Source organism: Branchiostoma belcheri, unplaced genomic scaffold, assembly GCF_001625305.1.
Source record: "Branchiostoma belcheri isolate BF01 breed outbred unplaced genomic scaffold, Haploidv18h27 scaffold3, whole genome shotgun sequence".
In the NCBI taxonomy this organism is placed as follows: Eukaryota; Metazoa; Chordata; class Leptocardii; order Amphioxiformes; family Branchiostomatidae; genus Branchiostoma; species Branchiostoma belcheri.
This window is the reverse complement of record NW_017803909.1, coordinates 3,063,514-3,083,230: the sequence shown is the minus strand read 5'-3', so window position 1 is coordinate 3,083,230 and position 19,717 is coordinate 3,063,514. Positions and strand designations below refer to the sequence as shown.

At 41.7% G+C, this 19,717-nt stretch overlaps 1 protein-coding gene across 1 annotated transcript; it reads left to right on the top strand.

Annotated features, from left to right (window-relative positions):
- Nucleotides 1–3,097: 3,097 nt before the first annotated feature.
- Nucleotides 3,098–18,407, top strand: LOC109473350 (ankyrin repeat domain-containing protein SOWAHA-like; the record flags this gene model as incomplete). The annotated part of the gene is given in 9 exon segments (XM_019773216.1): nucleotides 3,098–3,257; nucleotides 6,451–6,512; nucleotides 9,938–10,132; nucleotides 11,493–12,002; nucleotides 12,444–12,491; nucleotides 13,797–13,901; nucleotides 14,566–14,667; nucleotides 18,227–18,298; nucleotides 18,300–18,407. Coding segments are annotated over 9 exon segments (1,347 nt in total), but the record flags the coding sequence as incomplete, so codon positions are not given.
- Nucleotides 18,408–19,717: the final 1,310 nt, after the last annotated feature.

Here is a 19,717-nt window from a genome sequence, read left to right as displayed (position 1 = left end):
GTGTGGCCCTTCCTGCAGACGGCAGAATGGAGAAACAAGACGTTATTGATTATCTTTATCTCGATGTAACGCCGTGTATCAGATGAACAATTTATTAGCCAGAAAGCTTTTTTGAGTTCCTTTGAGAAGTGATTATGATGCATGGCCAGGAGGGATGGATGGGTTGTAAGTCGTAGTTCATGACTTGCTGTCGTCTTTCAGTCGTAATACTTTAGCCCTAATGTCCTTGGAGTGCCAAGTAAAAGTCAATATGTGTTCAGTATAACGTCACCAGTGATGTAGTCACACCCAGCTACTCGTGACTGTAATCTGTTAAATTTCCGTATCGTGGGACAGCAATTCCACTTATTGTCACAATGGCCGGGGATTATGCGCTGCCAGTATGGTGACCATGGCCGAGATAACATACCAGGCCACGATGACTATGGACTGTGCGCAATTTGATAATGAAACGTCGCCGTCGCCTATAGTTGAAAAGTGTACTTTGAAAATAGCCCGCACAAGTTTTGAATGGGATGACATGGCAAGTTTTCCCCTACATTATAGCATTGCTGCAATGTATCTGAGCCGGACCAGGATGCCCCGAAGCGCATTGTGGGTTGATTTGGATTAGAGGAAATTGTGGAAATGATGTCATTGGCTAAAACCTGGTACTTCTAGACACCGTTTTCCTGTCTGGAAATGTGAAGTAATTGAAATGCAGCATGTGATCCATTGATGTCATTCCCGCATGACTGCTACACCACATTGCGGCGTACACTTCTCGTTCCCTGTGTTCTAACTTCTAAGGGACTGACCACTAATAGTGGTTTGTGGGGTGCCGGTGGGAAAGCGACAATGACCCGTGTGAGAGAGAATGTAATTTCTGATCTGATTGAGGCAAAAAAATTCAATACAACTGGGAACAATACTGATATAACCTAGACTAGTCGTGGCTGTCCCTAAGACTGGTGGTCACCCGGCCCCCCCCCGGCATGTACTCAAAGACAGACTGTGAAGACATAAAAAAGGAAACATACTTTTGAATGCCGCTTACCGATGTCACTACATGTACAAGTTGTCTATGGGCCACTTTCCCAGTCCTCTCGACTTTAAAAGATCCGAGAGGGTTTGATAGTCAAATCGGAATGGCCATTTGTACCATAAAAGCAAAACACAGAGCTTTCAGGGGCGATCACTTAAGGGAAGTAAAATGGATAAGAACGATTCACGATCTAATTCCTCTCTGTCTGGCCGTCTCGCCCGTCCGCAGTGCACGACAACACTGATTTATGACTTCATCTCCCCTAAACTTTACCTGTAAAGCTACAGAGACGGCGGAAGGGAATAATTTCTCTCAATGAGAGACAAGGGTGCTCCATCTCAATTTTCTTTTCCTCGGACACGAATAAAACATAGTCTTTGTCATCACGGTAAGTGCACGGTTCAGGGGAAAGAACAAGTGGCGGCTTCCTTCCCGCGCAATCCGCGCACCAACCCGTCTGGTGTGTCCGCCGCGCAGATTACGGACCTTGTAGATGGCATTGGTCTATAAAGATAGGGCTGGAGCGAGTGATGACTTGCCTTGCACTTGCTCTACCCTATCAGAGACATTACCACGCCTAATACTCTAATGTTTCGTTTAATGGAATTTCCCCATATCAATACACTTGCTCATGATTACAATTTCGGGGATATCGATTTTTTGGGCCAGAAAATAAATCGCCTGCTGACCGGAGCCAGCCGAGTGGACCTCAATTGCGGTGGCGCTGATGTCTTTTGTTCGCAGGCCGTCTATATTGGAAGAGATGACCCTTTTGTTTTCCCTCTAAGTACACAAGGAGATAGCAGTATCCATCACTTTGATGGCAGTTTATCAAGCAGATATGAAATCGGTCTGGTCCTCAAAGAGCTAATTTAGTGAACACCGCCTTGTTATTATGTTTCTGTGGTTTTGAAGCAGAAGTAGACTCAGTGCTCCGTGAAATCTGCTATTCTCAGTCCGTCCACCGGAGTCGTGATGTCCGGATTCCGGAAACCGGAGTCAGTAGTGACCGTCAGTAGTAATCCGTCCTGAGCGCGCGCACAGCCTCTTCATTGCCGGCGAAACTTCGTGTAACAAATGCTGTCAATGGTCATTGCCTTCCTCCGCAGCCTCCGATCAATACCATTCTATAAGGAGAATGGACCGTGCCGACAATATGGTGCGCCATCAAGCCACTTTCGTCCACAAATTAATTACTTCACAAAGTAAACGCGTACTTTCATCAAAGATGAAATTGAGACTTCAATTTCACGCTGCCCGGCCCAAGGTTTAAGGACTTGTCTGGCGTGGACTCATCGCAGACCCAATTTCGCACGGGCGATGGTGCTTGACATGGTGGCACGGTGGACGCCCGGTGTCAGCACCTATCAGTGCAGACGTGTCGGGGAGCGACCGAGAGTTCGTGACAAGGATTTAAATTTCAACATCTTGCGGCTTTCTAATCCAGTGGCCTTGAATATGTCCTGGAACAAAGTATGACACAGACATTGATTGTCTTAGTTCTGGAGGTCATCCCCTAGCATCTTTCACAGAGAAGTGTCAGTCGCAAATCTGGATGTCAACCTGGAATAAAATCTCACCGATATTAGATGTATCGATGAAATACCGGTACGATCGATCTTAACATGAAATGATGTTTATAGGTAGAATAATAAGTCTATTTTACGCCTAGGCCTTGTCAACAACTCTTACATACATTGTGATTGTGGAAACTACATGTATTTAAATGCAATCTATTGAAGAGTTTGTTTGGTCAACAACCCACATAATTGGGACAGTCTCTAGCTGCTTTACTCGGTGGTAAAAATATCTTTCCTTCGAACCTGTATCCACATGTTGCACCAAGGTTGCACAGAAGTTCAGATAAGGCTTGAGCACTTTTAACTATTTTGTTTCGACAAATTTTATTGGTTTTTGCCCGTCCGATCCATTCAATAATCTATTTATTTGTATTTTTAATGATGCAACACTAAAAACGTACTTATACGTTTCCTGACTCTCGCAGGTGCAAAGAAAACAATCCTGAAAGTGAAAGTTGAAATTGGAGCTCGGTATTTCCCATGATGCCCCGCTTTACCGGAAGCCGCCATTTTGGTCATTCAACTAAACATGGCGGACTACGAGTTCACCTTCGACGGTGTGAAGCAGTTTATCGCCGATAGAGGCGGCAGAGTGCGTAATGTCGAACTTGTAACGCACTTCAGACAACACCTGAATGATCCTGCTAGAAAAGGTATGGTTTTGACCGGTCTATGGCGCCTGATTTGAACAAAACGGTCGATGTTTACGTTTGGATGATTACGCACACAAACAAACGTCATTTCCACCTAAATATAGTTTTTATCGTGCCTTCGCTCGATTAGTTGGAAAAACAACGAAAGAAAACATATTCATTTAAAGTATGTTCAGTATCTGTGCCTTAGCTGTGTATAGAAAATCAGTTAGAGTTCAAACAAATGACATAACAGGAAGTAACTTTTGACTTATCTTACATAACGTTATGTTTATTATGTTCCATAAATGGGTGTGTCCTTTGGGGATAAAGAAATTTATGTGGGGGCTGGGGTGGTGTGTGTGTGCGTGCGTAGTGGTGTTGTGGTTTATAAAAGTGTACCAGAAAATGTACATTATGTCTGTAATTTGACGTCATAATTTTGAAAGTTTCGTCGAAAGCCACAGTTCCATCTCTTCCGGTATATGGGTTTTGGACAGTTAAAATTAAATAGGTAACGTTACATTTTTCTTACGAACACAACCTCCTGTACAATGTAGTATCAGAAACAACCTATTAGTCAAAATCACAGTTAGGAAAGTTACATTTGGCTACATAGGATCAAAGGTTTGTTTGAAAATACCTCCATACATATCAGATAAACAAACGAGTAATATGATAATAATTAACTCCAGGCAGAATATTCGTTCATAGGTCAACTGTTCAAGTCAACTTCGTAGTTGATAGTTGTCATGGTTGAGACATTATGTAAAGATGGAATTTGTGTATAGAAATGTTATAACTATTAAGTCTGTAGCAGTTTTAATTTTGTGCCGACCTCTTGATTATTGCAAAATTCATGTTTTACATGAATATTATGTATTCTAATAACATTTTGTATTTCTACAGTTCTTGAGAATTGAGTCAAATGTGAACTTCAAGCACAATGAACTTTCTTTTTCTCACTCCTACCTCAAAATTTCCAAATAAAACTACAGCAAAAATAAATGCATTGACAGTAACTTTACAACTTCAATTTCACCTGCACTAGTCTGCATATACAGATGGTATTTCCCACACTGAGAAAGCTATTTATTTTGTATGACCTTATGCTGAAAAGAGTACAAAAGTACAGGCAGATTAAGCAGTTGTTAAACTATGCTATTTTCCACATAACATTGTCTAACCCCATCATTACATGTACAATGTACTAGTATAATCATCATCATTGGATACTGCCTGGCCAATTGTATACTACCAGCTGATTGGTTACAATTGTTTCACTGAAAATCTGTTTGGAGATTAGATGTGGATCATGATAATATGTTATGCCAAGTTATAATTCAAAGATTTTAATAAAATATAAGCATGCTGTGATGAAAGAGACACTGTCAAATTTGCTCAAAGTAGGGCAGACATACCAAAACTCTCCTGACTCTGTACCTCTATCAAGTTCCCTTTCCCATATTGAGTCAATGCTGTAGTTCTCTATCATCATGATGAATGTTCTGAGTGAGTGTAGTGGATATGTGACGACATATGTTGGAGCCAATACTCCACTATTCCTGCCTGCAGCTAGTTGCCCCTGTTCTCCCCCAGAAAAATGGATTAATCTTCCCAAACCATTCATTTACATTAGTAATTTGACACCTTGACATTTCATATTATCCCCTTCTAAGCAGCAATTTCATTCTGAATATTGAAGCCGGCAAATAAGGCATAAGGGAGCAGTGTCATTTGTTATATGGGAATTAATAGATTCATCATAGCCATAATGAGATCCTAACCATATTTTTTCCAGCTGGAGAGGTCGTACTAATGAGATATTTTTCAACATCCATAGTGCAGTAATATATCATTTGTCACTGTCATTTTCGGGAGTTCCAATTTGTCTTCCTATGAGGACTGCCAGGGAGGAAGATAACAAGCACTTGGCACCGCCGCCTGCAATTGAATTTGATAAAGACGGCATTGTCTATCAATTTGTGTGAAGTGGATGTGAACAAAATCAGGGCTTTGTCGTTCTAACCTTGATTCTGGAAGGCGGATGGGGCAAATATTGGTTATTCAGCAAGGTTCTAATTACATTAGCAAATGTCAGTTGAACAGATTTTTTTCAAACCCAAAATATCTAAAAATTATGAGTTAAACAGGCATGGATAATATCTACACTCAATATTTGTACTATGATGACAAATGGTATTTGGTTATAAGAATAGAAGATTATTGGTAGTTATGATACGAATATTATTAATATTAGTGATGGTTATGTTGGTCCAACTTGGTCATTGTTCTCTCCTTATGCTAGTAATAGCCACTTTGTAAAGTAGAAAATGAACATAATGTTTGACCAACCAACTGTATTTATGTTGAAATAAAAAAGATTTCCTGTTTTAAAATGATTACAGATTAGTTGAAAAATTGTACATGTGTATAATATACATGACATAAAATGGTTTCCATTTTGGATTAGTAATTAGGTATACCAGTTTGAAGTAAAGAGTACATGTACATTAATCCTGGGGTCATAAAACTATTATACCCCTAGGTCTGCCTGACATTGCTGAGAAGTGTTAACATTATAAATACATTTATATAAGTTACACATAACATCTCCATTGTTTGCTGCTGCTCATTATTTAACAACAGTTATGCATCACCTGGTAATGTCTTTATAAGGTTTGTAATCATGCCAGATCTGGTATGCTTCTTTTATACTCCTCAAAGCCACTGTTATTGTTTAAGACAAACCCTGACTGGGAGGTACATGTAGATGGTATACATCCCACAGAGTTCTGTGTTTACTTTCAGGAAAAGTTTGTAAACACTGTGTGGTAAGATTGGACAATCGCCAGGTCTAGACTACAATCCACTTTAAGATCCATGTAAAGGTTAGACCCAACAGACAGTAACTAAATTGTATCTTTTTCAGCAGCCTGGAGGTATACAGGTGTCGCCTGTATTTAATCAGAGGGCAAATTAACCAATCTGTCAATCACCGGATGATCAGAGAGACTACTATAAAGACGGTGCTGTCAAAACTGAACTTGATTGATGGCAAAAAAAGAGCTTAGAAAAGTTGTTTGTCTCCTTTTGCTGACCTCATTTGGGACCTTTCTTCCTGTCATTGGTGAAGAGTTTATTCCAGTTGGGGGGAGGCCTTTGTGTCGGTGCTGTGTTCAGTTCAATGACATTTCTGTGGCCTTGTTTGCAGCGGAAGCCCGGGAGCAGTTTAAGGACTTTGTGAACAACGTGGCAGTGATCAGGCAAGAAGAGGTACGTAGACCTGAGAGATGGGCTTTGTTGTCTGTGCTGTGGAGTGTGGACTGGTATTGTTTTTATGTTCTCACCCTCTGTCCTTGCCGCAGACCTTTGGTTTGTATTGTGGTAATGTGAACTGTAATGAGTAAGAAAATTATGTTCGATGACGTTAACTGCGTGTGTGTAATTATAATTACATTGTTTATGTGGTATTTTACATGTAGTATTGCCGTAGGTACGCAACATGCATATCAAATGAGCTGATGACACATAATTGTTTCTCCCCCCAACTTTAGTACAGTTCACTCGGCACTCTTTTGAAACCATACCAAGTTTTTTGTTTACCAGTGTTTTTGTTTTTTAAAAGTCATAACTACACTTTTAAAGCCAGTTTGTTTTTGTTTTTAGCAAACTGACATAACTAAGTTAACTTGGAATGATGGATAAAAAAACATAGAGACTTGCAAGTTTATAGATTAATGTTTGCTGGACTTGTAGTTAGTTGGAAAACTGCACGAGAATTGACATAGAGAGCTCACTTATCACACACCACCTCTCAAATCTTGTCATTCCAAGTTACCCCTTGGCAAAGAACCAACAAAACTCCCACCTCTTGTATCCTTTCTCTCAAGTATTTCCACCAAAGTGTGCCAGGAGGTCTCAGCTGCCTAAACATTTGCAAGATTGGAATAGGGACAATGGTCCCAATGAGGGGGACTGTCAACAGCCCAGGAGTAACATATTAAAGGGCTCCATCCCTGTCTGGGGCACTGACCATGTCACAACACCACTGAACTTTCACCTCTCATCCATTCCCCATAATATCCCAGCCAGGTGTTAAGTGAGCCCCTGTCACCCTTGTGTCCCTCCCCTGATCTTGTCCTCCTCCTGGCACAGGTAGAGTCTGTAGGAAATGTTTTATTACCCCATGATAAACTGGGCTGCCATGTTGATGGGGAGACTGACAGGTGACAGACAGCTGGGCTTGTTGAACAAAGAAAGATGTCCAGACAAACATTGGCCATGACCAGTGGGGACCATGTTAAGTTGTATGTGACAGGTTGGTGGCAGGATGGATGGCTGGGAGGCCAAAGGTGTGTTTATGATTTATACAGGGTGGGATTAGTTACTGCCTGTGGTGTCTTTATGCTGCAATTGGTATGTGAGACTGGAGGCAGGGCACAGCCCTGGGGAGGGATCCCTTCTGATAGCTGGTCATTATGAGGAGCAGGAGAAGGGGGAATTCACCAGGCTGAAACTTACCAACCAGACAACTGGAGATCACAATGTCACAACAGCAGCTGCTTTGGAACAGTGCAACTCTTCACAAATCTCTGCAAACATTAGGGTAGTTTGTTAAGAGTGAGTGAAGGTCCTCAGCTGGATCCCTGTATAGAGAGCTCCATCATCACTCATTGCAGTGTTTGCTTGGATCACAACAGTGTTGTCACCCACAACCTTGCACCTGCCCTGTGGAATAAGCCAACAGGAATGTGAAGAGTAATTAGACAGGTTCCAACTGGCAGGCGATGAAGGGTGACAGGGAAAGTACTAAGAGTACTAAGAGTTGTCAGCATCACCAAGCAAAGGGTGAAATGTCAGCAACTCTCAACAGAGATGTCTTTATAGAAATATCATGCAAAAATTGACACTTTTAAAAATATTTGTAACTTTGCCAAGAGTTCCCAGAACATGAATGAAAATAAAGCATTGCTAAAATTTATGATATCAGCTTTGAATGAGATTGTAACAACAGTCTTTTCGCTGCTTCCCAAGTATTGTCGAGGTCTAGGGCGGATTACCGTCAATCCTAGGTCTTAAACACTAAACGTACTCTCACTACGTTAGCTGAACCAGATGGATCGACACGAGCCACGGGATTCGATCGCACCACCGGAAGTTTATTCATTCAATTCCGAACCTAATACAAAGTCAGGCAAGTCAGACACAAGCCAGGGGAAAGCAGGTTCTAACGGTTCTATAAGTATATATAATAGTGGCGATACAGTATAATCAACTACATGTGGAAAAGGACTAACTGGACATCACGGAAGAGCTACAAGAGTACATGAACACTACACATTAAAACCCTGACTAAAGCACAACACAAATGTTACCTAGAAAGTTATTACATACCTAGTCAGAAGTGACGGGAGGCTTCGGTCTACAAAGGTAAGTAGACCCGCTAATCTAGACTCATGGAACCATTATAAGCTACTAACTCCTGGCCGGAGTAGACGGACGCTTCGGACCCGGGTGACCGGACGACGCCTTGGTCTCTCTCTCTTCTCTCTCTCGACTTGACTCCTTGGTCCCGGGCCGGATTCGAACTCACGGCTCCCGGGCCACAGTCAGACACTCTAACTGAGTGAGCTAAAAGGTCTAGACCCGTTGGCTGGGTCAGTTGGTAGCGCCTATAAACCCCCAACTGTTACACTACTCCCCCTTTTCTTTTCAAGATTCGTCCTCGAATCTTCCGAATTCGACATCCCTGGAGCGGCACTCTTTGCCAGAACTCACAGGGCCGGTGTGGGAACCAGTGTAAGAAACCAGGAGGAGACAGTAGAAACAGATAAAAACCCCTTGGTCCCGGGCCGGATTCGAACTCACGGCTCCCGGGCCACAGTCAGACACTCTGAGTGAGCTAAAAGGTCTAGACCCGTTGGCTGGGTCAGTTGGTAGCGCCTATAAACCCCCAACTGTTACAAGATTTTAATTTTTTTGATATCTAAATGCAATGTATATGTATACATGTGGCTCTTATATCTGACTATCTTGAAGATTTGCAGGCAGTGCCCAAGGATACTTTAAAAGCTGGGACTCTTTAGTAACTTTATAACACATCCTGACATTTCCTGTTGTGGAGCCTGGTGAGATGTGTTAACTTTAGCAGAAGTCAAGCAGAAAATATGCCAGTTGTTGGCAAGACTCCCTCGCCCCAAGGATCAATCACTATTGAATTACCATTACATCTGCCATGTCTGACCACACTGCCTGCATTAAATCAATGCACTGCCCAAAGGTGCTCTTGTTGGACAAAAAAATGTAGGAGGTGCTATACTACACTGTTTATGGTTAGATATAACATACATGCTTGTTGCCACACAATATGACCACACATGTTACTGTAATGTAACCTAGGATTTGAACAAAACAGATGCTGTATTCTTTACTTGAAGACATGCATAAGGTGTGTTAATAGGATCTATAGTTGGAAACATGCCTCAGTAATGTTTTTCTTTTAGAGCAGTTCTTGAGGGAGGGCTTGAGGGAGGGAACTTGGGAGATGCACAATGGTTAGATGACTGGTCATCATCTTTATGTATGCGCATGTAGATTAAGAAAAGTAATGATATTGGAATGTTAAGTTGACAAGCAGATGCATTCTTTCATATGAGAAAACTTTATCCATACCTATGACGCCACCACTGATGTTTCAGGGAGAGAAGTTCCTAGTACTGAAGAAGAAGTATCGAGAGCCCACGGCACAGGTGTCACGAGTCCGCCCTCTAGCCGTGGAAGAGCTTGAGTACACAGGAGAGGAACCTCAGAACAACATCCCATACCAGCCTCCAGACCAACCATCCAGCTATCTGGCTTTTCAAGAACCCCCCTTACCCCCTCCTCCTGGACTTGTGAGTATCCCTAGTTTTTTCTTTCACTGGTGCCATTTTGGTGGTGTTGGAGTTCTCTTGACCTGTGTCCATGTAATATAGATGTTAGTGAGAGAAGACATTGCTTTCCCTTATCTGATACAAAACTCACAACGTTGTCTTCACCCCTGACTCTATCTGTAATAGTGGTCCCATGACCTACTACCTGTTTCCATGTAATATAGATGTTTGGAAGAGAAGACATTGCTTTCCCTTATCTGATACAAAACTGACAACGTTGTCTTCACCCCTGACTCTATCTGTAATAGTGGTCCCATGACCTACTACCTGTTTCCATGTAATATAGATGTTTGGAAGAGAAGACATTGCTTCTCCTTATCTGATACAAAACTGACAACGTTGTCTTCACCCTTGACTCCACCCGTAATAGTGGTCCCATGACCTACTACCTGTTTCCATGTAATATAGATGTTTGGAAGAGAAGACATTGCTTCTCCTTATCTGATACAAAACTGACAACGTTGTCTTCACCCTTGACTCCACCTGAAGCAGTGCTGCCTATGCAGGTTTCAGCAGAGATCACTTGTCTTAATTGAATCTAGGCTGAGAAGAGATAAGAAGAAAAGTGTGGGGAAGTCTCCCCCCTTCAGGTCTCTTAGAGGAGAAAGTACCATGGGGAGGGCAGGGAGCAAAAGCTCATTTGTGAGGAGAAATTGGATTAGTTATTGTGGGTATAGCTGACTGGCTTCTACCCTAAGTAATTACCTGGTACCCTGACTGGCACTTGGTGGCCTGACTTACCCTGTTGACAGATGTGAGAAGTCATAAGGCTTGTAATGTCAAACATTATAGGATTATAAAAAGTCTGATTAAACTTCAGTAGCATTACAAGATTTAATCTGGGAGAGTCCAATCAATGTGATACAGAGTTTGATGAGCACACAGCTATTTCACAGACTATTAAGTCTGGTGCACACAGACTGCCCCGAATCAGCAACCATGTAATGTTATTCATGTTGGGCTGGAGACAAGAGAGCCGAGTGTTGAATATATTCATGTAGTATTGACTGGAGAATGGGAAGACTTGCCCCAGTAGCTTTGGTTAATAAAGTGGTGGTGTGGTGTGTAGCAGCGTCCTGCTTGGAGCCAAGAGGCTCCTTCTAACCAAAGCTATAATTGTCTGGTGGGAACAGGTCTCAGCTCTACATGCAAATGAAGCCATCCAACCTTCCAATTATCAGATGTAATATTGTGGCAGTCATGCTTATAATTAGTTATAATTCTAAGATAGGAATTAATCTGTGTGTAGATCAGCATCAATCAGTAGTAATTTGAGTGTTGTACAGCATGAAATCATGTCAGATAATCTCTGTACATGCAGGCTAGTCCTGTGAGAAGAGACTGGGATGTTCCAGCACCACCAGCTGAGCATGAAGCGGGCTGGCAGCCGCCCTACCAACAACCAGATCTAGTCCGCCGGCAGCCATCTTTCAACGACTACAACCAACAACAACCTTATGACGAACCAGAGATAATTCGCAGACAGCCATCGTTTAACCAACCACCGAGTCCCTATGAGCGTAACGACGAACCATTACCAGTAAACCGTCAGTCTTCCTTTAAAGAACCAGTGTCGGTGGCTCGTAAACCTTCCTTTGAAAAAGCAATCACACACAACCAGTTTCCACCTCATGAACCGCCACCTTCACCTTTAGACGATGCACACTCCCCTACTTTCAAACGACCCTCCCCTCCCGCCCAGAGTCAAAATGGTGGCCCCAAGTCAGAGCTGCAGCTTCCCAGGAGTGACTCTTCCTCCAGAATGGAGACAGGGTCCTCCCGCAGTGACACAGTCTCCATTAGGAGTGACACGGCATCCATATCTGAGAAGGTAACGTTCTATCACCTTTGTTTTTTTTCCCATTTGTGAATAATCAGGTACAATGTACAATTTAGTAAGCTCACTTGTTTAACTCATGAACATCTAGTCTGTAGTCGTGTCATTTTAACTTTGTAGGTGTGGAATGTAACAGATAACTCTTTGACATAGAATGCCCTTTACATTGTGGATTCATGCCATGCGGCAGTGGGCCAGTATCTGGAAAGTAGGGTTAAGAGCTTTAGTCTTCCCCATGGACCAGAACCTCAAACCACAGCAGCAGTAGTTAATGAAGCCTCACCCTGCTCCAAACTCTCAGGGCTCAGTCTTGACCTGCCAGATCACACGTAATTGTATTAGGGATTTCTCTGATGAATCCTATAAACTTTGGTGTTGGGAGGCAGATCCCCTGAAAATCCCAATGTCATCTGATCTGTGATTGGTGTTTCACAGGGTGAAGCAGAGGATGATGGGTACGGCTCCAATGTGTCATCAGTTGCTGTAAGTGCATGTTGATGTTCAGTAGAATTTGACAGCCTAGTGCTGATGTAGACAAATGTAGCCACAAAGTATGAATGAGATGTATTCTCTGTAATTGATATTTGTAAATTTATATATGGCAATAGCTTCCTGGTTAAAAATAATCATATTTTTTTGTGTACAGGGTCACCATCAAACATGTACACCAACAGTATTTCAAACTTAAAAATATTTTACCATGATTTCCTCTCTGGGACTTCATGACAAATGTTTGCCTTGATTTGGCTTGTAGCTTACAGTAGAGACATCTCAGTCAATAAGAGGTTATTTTGCACCTTGTAACTCAAGAGGTTTTGGCAGCAGTCACATTCCAACTGCAGAGGATCCATTTGTTTTCCCTACCATTGAAGTGGCCCCAAACATTTCTCCATCAGTCGCTGACAACCCCGGTGTAACAGTAGTCTGAAGGAATCAAAGAAAACATCAGCACCTCCCTGTAAACCTCCCAAGAAATGACACATGAGTTGAGGCGGCAGCAGAGGTGGAGACCTGAGGTGCAGTTCCTACTGGCGGAAACCCTCAGCCCTGACAGGCTGACAGTTGAAAGAACATATTTGTTATTGTTGCTCACTGTTTGCTTTGCCTCCTACTGGCCAAAGTATTTTCCTTTCCCCCCCTCCTGTCCATCAGAACTGAAACAAGAGCTTTACTTTCCATAATTTATTCAGTCTGGAGTATAGCAACTTTTTCTTTTCCAGTCTTCTTTTCTGAGTCAATTCTATTCTAGGCATGTCACTAAATTCGTTGACATAGACATTGAATGTATGCCAAATTTTGTGTAACACCACATTCCTCTGTTCGTCTCTTTGGTTCTAATTCTGGTGTCATGTAGATGCTACTTTCAGGTCTGTCAGCTTTGCAGCCGACAATAGGCACAACATGCCATATAAGTGCTGCTAAAGTTTTTTTAATTTTCTTTGCCCTAGAAGACTGTTGCTTCTGTCACGGAAAGACGTGCCGTATATAAGTTTCTTAATAAGTACATCAATGTACAATGTAGCTCACTAAGCATATCTTTCTAAGTATGTTTGTACATGTACATGTACAAAGGTTATCAGAAACTTATCCAGAAATGTTGATATGGTACTAGTATTTCACATTCCACACATTAGATTCTGTTTTAGGTGTTTTTCACAGCTTATTGCTTTTCTGTCTCTCTTTCTTTCCCTTTTCTTGCATGTGTTTTTTTACTTTGTTAAACTGAACTCATTTTCTCAGTTTCTGCTCTGTTCTCCTTTTTGTGTGTTCCATGTGTTGCTTCTGTAGAAGAGAGTTCATTTTGCTGAGTACGATGAGTACCTTATTCTGCACCAAGACTTTGTGCCTTCTTCACAGTTATACTATCATCACACCCATAGACCACAACTTATGGTAATAACTGGCTTTAGTGTGTGCTACATGTGTGTAATCAGTGTGCTTAGTGTGGATGAACACGGCTTACCCAATTCTTGTAGGTAATCGGTCAGTATGCATGTGATGTTTTGATTGGATTTTTTTTTTCAATTTCGAATGTTGTTGTGAAGAAATGTCTTGATAGAGCAAACATTTTAGCATTTTTTTGCAAATCTTAAATATAAGACATCTCGTACATTTTGTTTCTGATTTAGTGACCTGCATATATGTGAACAGCATGTAAAGACTTGAGACTCCACCTTGTTTGCTTGGTCTTAAACTTTGGACCCCGTAGATTGAAAATCTGTACTCAAAAAGTGGTACCCGGTAACACTTATAAAGAGCCCTACTATTGAAAGCAGCTGTCTTTGCAAGATGATTCACGGATGGCATCAAGGACACCTCAAAACCTGTGCCGCTTCTATCTGTTTCCTATCTAATTTGGTCAAAGTACTTAACAAAGGTCTTCATTCATCTGGCTTTACCAGCAGCATTGAGATGATTGAAAGGGCCAATTCTGCATGGATAAGTCGCTTGTTACCGGCCTAAAAACAATCTTCCCAGCACCTGCACAATTATCACACATGCCGATGCACCAATTCAACATGTTCTTTCACCCCCTCCCTCCCCCTCCCCTTTGCAGCTGGATGTTCTGGAGAAAGAGTGGATGTTGAAGGCAGCTGTGGGCAATGTGTCTGCACTCAGGAGGCTGCTATCTCAGGACCCCAACCTCGCCTCCAAAAAGGTGAGGCCACTTCATCATGTTTCCACCAACTGAACACTATCTCCTCATGTATTCCTCTGATTGTACTATTTATTCATTTGTGTGTGGTGTTTGCATTGCCCCTCCCAAAGTTTACATTTAAGTATCGACCACGGCCGGCTATTGGCATGTAGGGAAACTTGTATTTGCAAGAATAATGACTTGTAACAGTTGTTTTCTTTGTTCTTTTATGTTCAAGTGGTAAAAGAGTGCTCATAATTTACACAGGTGTGGCTGGCTGCTGGTAATTATGTTGTAACGCTCGCTTTGTTGAGTCCATGCTAGCTGTCAGGACCGATCAGCACTCATGCATGGTCTCTCTGCTACAGTTGTACCTACTGCAGGTACAATCTCTGCCCTACTTTAGCAATGTTATTAAGATACCTTAAACATGTACACCAGCACTAGGCTGGCTTCCATCTCGCCCCCAAACATGTATTTTTAATGTGGACAAGGTTGTTCAGGGTCAGTTGTTCCTACCCTGTTTCCACAGGGCTTGCCCTCTGATTTTGGGACCTTTTGTGCTTGATTGCATCCTCAGCAGTGCAAGTGGCACCTTTGGCCCGAACACTGTGTGAAGACTTTGTTTTATTGATAGTCAAGTCTGATTTTGTGCTCTTAAGGCAATGTTGTCGCAAAGGTCCAGAATTAATGTTGATCTTGTCTAGCCAGGTGTGCAGTAGCCAACCTGATGTGGACCTGTCTGACTTTGTGCTAAGACAACTGCTTTGCCTTTCAGAGGTCTTTTATTCAAAACTTAAACTTTTGGCAGGCAAAGTATTACCTGTAAAGCAAACATCAAATGTTTTGTAGGAAACTCAAATGATGGAAAAAAATTGTTGAACCAGATTTCAAAATACGTTAAAAGCTTTTGTTGATGGTTTCTATAGCTTGGCTGTATGATTGTTCGGCTTTCCCTTGCCGTCAAAATGTATCATGTATGACGGACATTAGATTTAATGGTGTGAAAAGGTGTCTGATGGAAACAGAAGTTGCAGGTGTGCTTCATAATTACGTAGGAACATAAAAAGGCTTGAGTTGTCAGACATGTATTCATCATCTCCATACTAAAACCTTGCCTGCAGCAATCCCTGCCTACAGCCGACAGATTTATGTCATGTTTTGCTTTACATTAAGTGAAAAGCCCTTTGTGTTAAGTGTGTAAAAGTGCCTGTGTTAAGGTGGATCTAATGTGTCTTATGTCCCTCATGATGACCACTTTATGAGCTATATTAGTATCACATCTACTCTTACCATCTTACTTATTGCAGCTGGGCTTGTTATGAATTGAGAGTGACACTTTCCAATAACAACATTTTCCCCAGCCCTAACCTTGGAGTGATCTCCTGATGGAAACATTTGTAAGGTCAGAGGTTCAGGGAAGCCACCATATCTGCAGCTTCACCATCCCACAGTTTTACACCACAGTTACTACAGGAGAAAGTGTGTTTAGAAGGTTGAAGAATGGTAGAAGTTTGTGAAGTGTGAAGGTTTCCATGCCCAGGTCCTGACAAACCTGCCCATTCTGATGATCCTGTGGTTGTGCCTGTGTAACCTCCAGTCATGCTACATTTGCTGCACAATGTAGCCTGCACTCTCCCTGGTTTTTAAGTGGGGAGATCAGGTCAGAAGTCAACATTGCTGCATGTATGAGAGAAAGGGATGCGGCCTGGTTTTGGTCCCCCTATTGTAACCAATGACCTGATTATACAGGGGAATATCATGGAGGTTATTACCAAATTCCAATGTTTTGATTCTATAAAATGTTCACATATATTTTAGTACAGTAGATGGTTGACCAACCTAAGTAATTTTATGTGACAAAAGTTATAGCAACCCTTTTATAGCAAAATAGAGAGGAAAAGGTGTACTGAATATATTCTAATCTTGTTTTTAAATGTTTCTCATCTTATGATAGAACGGCCAACATGTTAGGATTTGTCATGGAAAGTTGACTGAAAGAAAACATGCAATATACCAGGCAATTGTTTGTATGGTCCAACTGTTCGGTGGTGGAAAGTCCTTTGTTATAGGTTCATATCCCAGGGGCAGGGTTAACCAGGCTACAAATATGGTGTGAACTGTACAACACCAATATTCACAAAGGAACACAGTGTACTTCTATGGTCAGGACTATAATCCATTGTCATATGTTGGGAGACTGATGACTTTCTTTTGTCTGAAGTCCCAGCGTGAGTCACAACCATCTACACTTGTGATAAGTTTGTAATCAATTTGCACAGATGAGAAAATGCCAGTCTGACTCTTGTAATCCTTTTAACTTTGCCTGTGGTGCCATCTGTTACTTATCCAGGGTGTTGGACCAGCACAATGTTGGAGTGGGGAGATCCTCATCATTATCAGTCAAGTCTGGACCCATAGGGAATGTGCAGATTTCAGCCTTAATAAGATTTGCATGGATAGTCCAAATATCTGTGATGTCCCGTCATATTGAGTCCATTTGGTCCAATGTCCATCCACATATGCTGTAAATACTCCCAGGCAAATACACTAATCCTGTGTAAACCTGTCTTGGTTACACTTACATCTTGTTTGCTCCCGTTGTGAACCTCAGAATTTGTAAAACATGTGCTCAATCGGTCAAGTTTTGAAATCCATCCTGTAAATTGTGAGAGATTTTGTTGAGTTGGCATGTGGCTGGTATGCAGACAAGTCTATATTCCTGCTGAAGTCTATTAATAGGGGCCACAAACAGGACCTTGATGCACCTTATCTTATCTTAATGGGCCTCTATCTGCAAGTTTGTAGGGGAAAACATGTGCTTAGTTATGGCGCCACTACAGTTGATTTATTCCCCTGGTTGTTTTGCCAGATTAGGACATGTTGTATGTTAAAGTTTTACAAGGGGAACGTGGGACTGGGTCGGCAGGATAAATTGCCCGCGGTTCAAGGTTCAAATATCTTGTGTATAGGAGTATTACATTGTTTGGCTCTAATGTTGTTCCAAGGAGCCAGGACTGTCAACTCAGTATTCCTGTGTATGGCATCCAGATAAGTTTCCCCTGCCCCATTTCACTTGGAAATAGCAACAGTGCTCCTTTCTGTCTGTCTATCCTGCAGTCCTTGTCCACTGTGCTTGAATGCAACCATCTGTTGTCTCATGAGTGAATTATTTCAAGCTTTCCTTTCCTTCTGAATTGGAAATTTTCCATGTCAATAGCTTGTAAATCTTTTCACGGAGATTAGCATTGTTATCAGTAGTTCTTTGATGTTGTGAGAATATCAGTAAAAACACAGGTACACACAAGGAGGTTGTTGTCGCTATCTTATCACTGTGTTGACTGTATGCGGCAACATGAAGAGACACGCTCGCCTATCTCAAACCTTGTATATGGGGACCAACTCTGCCAGAGATCCAGAAAAACAGGGCAGGCTGATAGATGAAGAGACTGGGGGGAGTTTGTAAAGTAAATAGGAGGTTCTGACAAGTAGGTGAGAATTGGCAGTGATGATGAGGCAGCTTTGTTCTCAGTGTGAAGCCAATGAGACATGAAGTCCTACATTTTTATGGTCTCTCCAGGCTCTGTGGTGTTTACATAGAGGGATGGAGATAAGGCGTGGGTTACCAGGATACAGAAATGTTGTCTGTCACACCCCACACAGTCTGTTACCATGGTAACCACACAGAAGGTCCAAACATGTGGCAGAGTCCTGAGAGGAGAGGAGAGGCAGGGGAGGTTTTGTGACAGGCTGTATGGCCTGATTTATAACCTGCTGACATGACAGATGGCTTTTTGAGTGGCCACTGTAGACAGCCAACATGTACTTACCAGCCTACAACAGGAGAAATCCTTGTCATAAAACTATTACAGTTTCATTAGTTTCCCATTTGTGGTCATTTGTTAAGTATAAGTTTACAGTAGCTAGATTCATGTCAGATATTTGTAATGTTCCTAGCTTATAACAGAAGTTTCTTCTGCAAGGAGACAAACCTTTTCTAACCATTGGTTTTATGTTTTTCTTCTTTTCTCATGTGCTGACCCGGCGTTGCTACGCAGGATTTTGTCTCGGTAAGTTACACCAACAGAAGACCGCCTTTGTCCCTTTAGAAACCCATCTCCATATTCAGAAAGACTGGGATGTTGGGTTATTCAACTACCTCTGGAAGCAAATGACATTCCAGACCCCAGCCCATGGCTGGTAAATGGCAGAGACTGTGTACTTAATCTAATTTACTAGTTGGCTCAGTTTGGTCTTCTGGCTGTTGTGAATAGGCTCACCACAGGATACACTTCTGCACTTTACAATGTGCAACAGAGGATTATCCTATTTACAAGTGGGCTTTTGTCAAAATGCAGCCACTGACCACCATTTCTGTTCACTCAAATCTTCAGAAAAATGGATCACCTTGAATTTCTTTGTGACTAGGATGAAACAAAGACACCTAGAATATTCAATCTTGTTTTGTATGTGTATGTGTATGTGTTCAACTGAATGTTTACATAACTTAGAAATATACCCATTGGTTACATAGACATATGCTTCAGGGTGAATTTCATGGCCATAACATATGGTAAAATAATGCAATGCTTCAAAATATTAGCTATGAATCTATACTATGTGTAGCTGAGATCTAACAAGTAACTTAGATCTAAACTAGTATGGATTCATAGGTCATTATCACTTTTAATAATCTTACACCATTTTATTTCAAAACTTTGGTTAAATCTGTTGAGATTGATTAATGTTTGTGTGATGCATTCATTATGTACATTGTAACATTGTGTGTAAAGATGTCAGCAGATATAATTAATTATATGAATCTTAGTTGAAAGAAAATAGGTTCAGCTTCACATCTGTGAGCTTCTAAACAAATAGCTCACACTAAGACAATAGCTGTTTCCTACAATAACATGTATGTTAAACTGTTTTCTGTTTTTCTCCTCTTTTCTCTGCTCCTGCCCTACTGGACAACTGGCTGTGTGGCACACATGACTGGTGGACAGGGGGTAAGTCAGAATAAACAGGATCATACCTTTTGTGTTGTCTATAATTATCCTTATCATGGCAA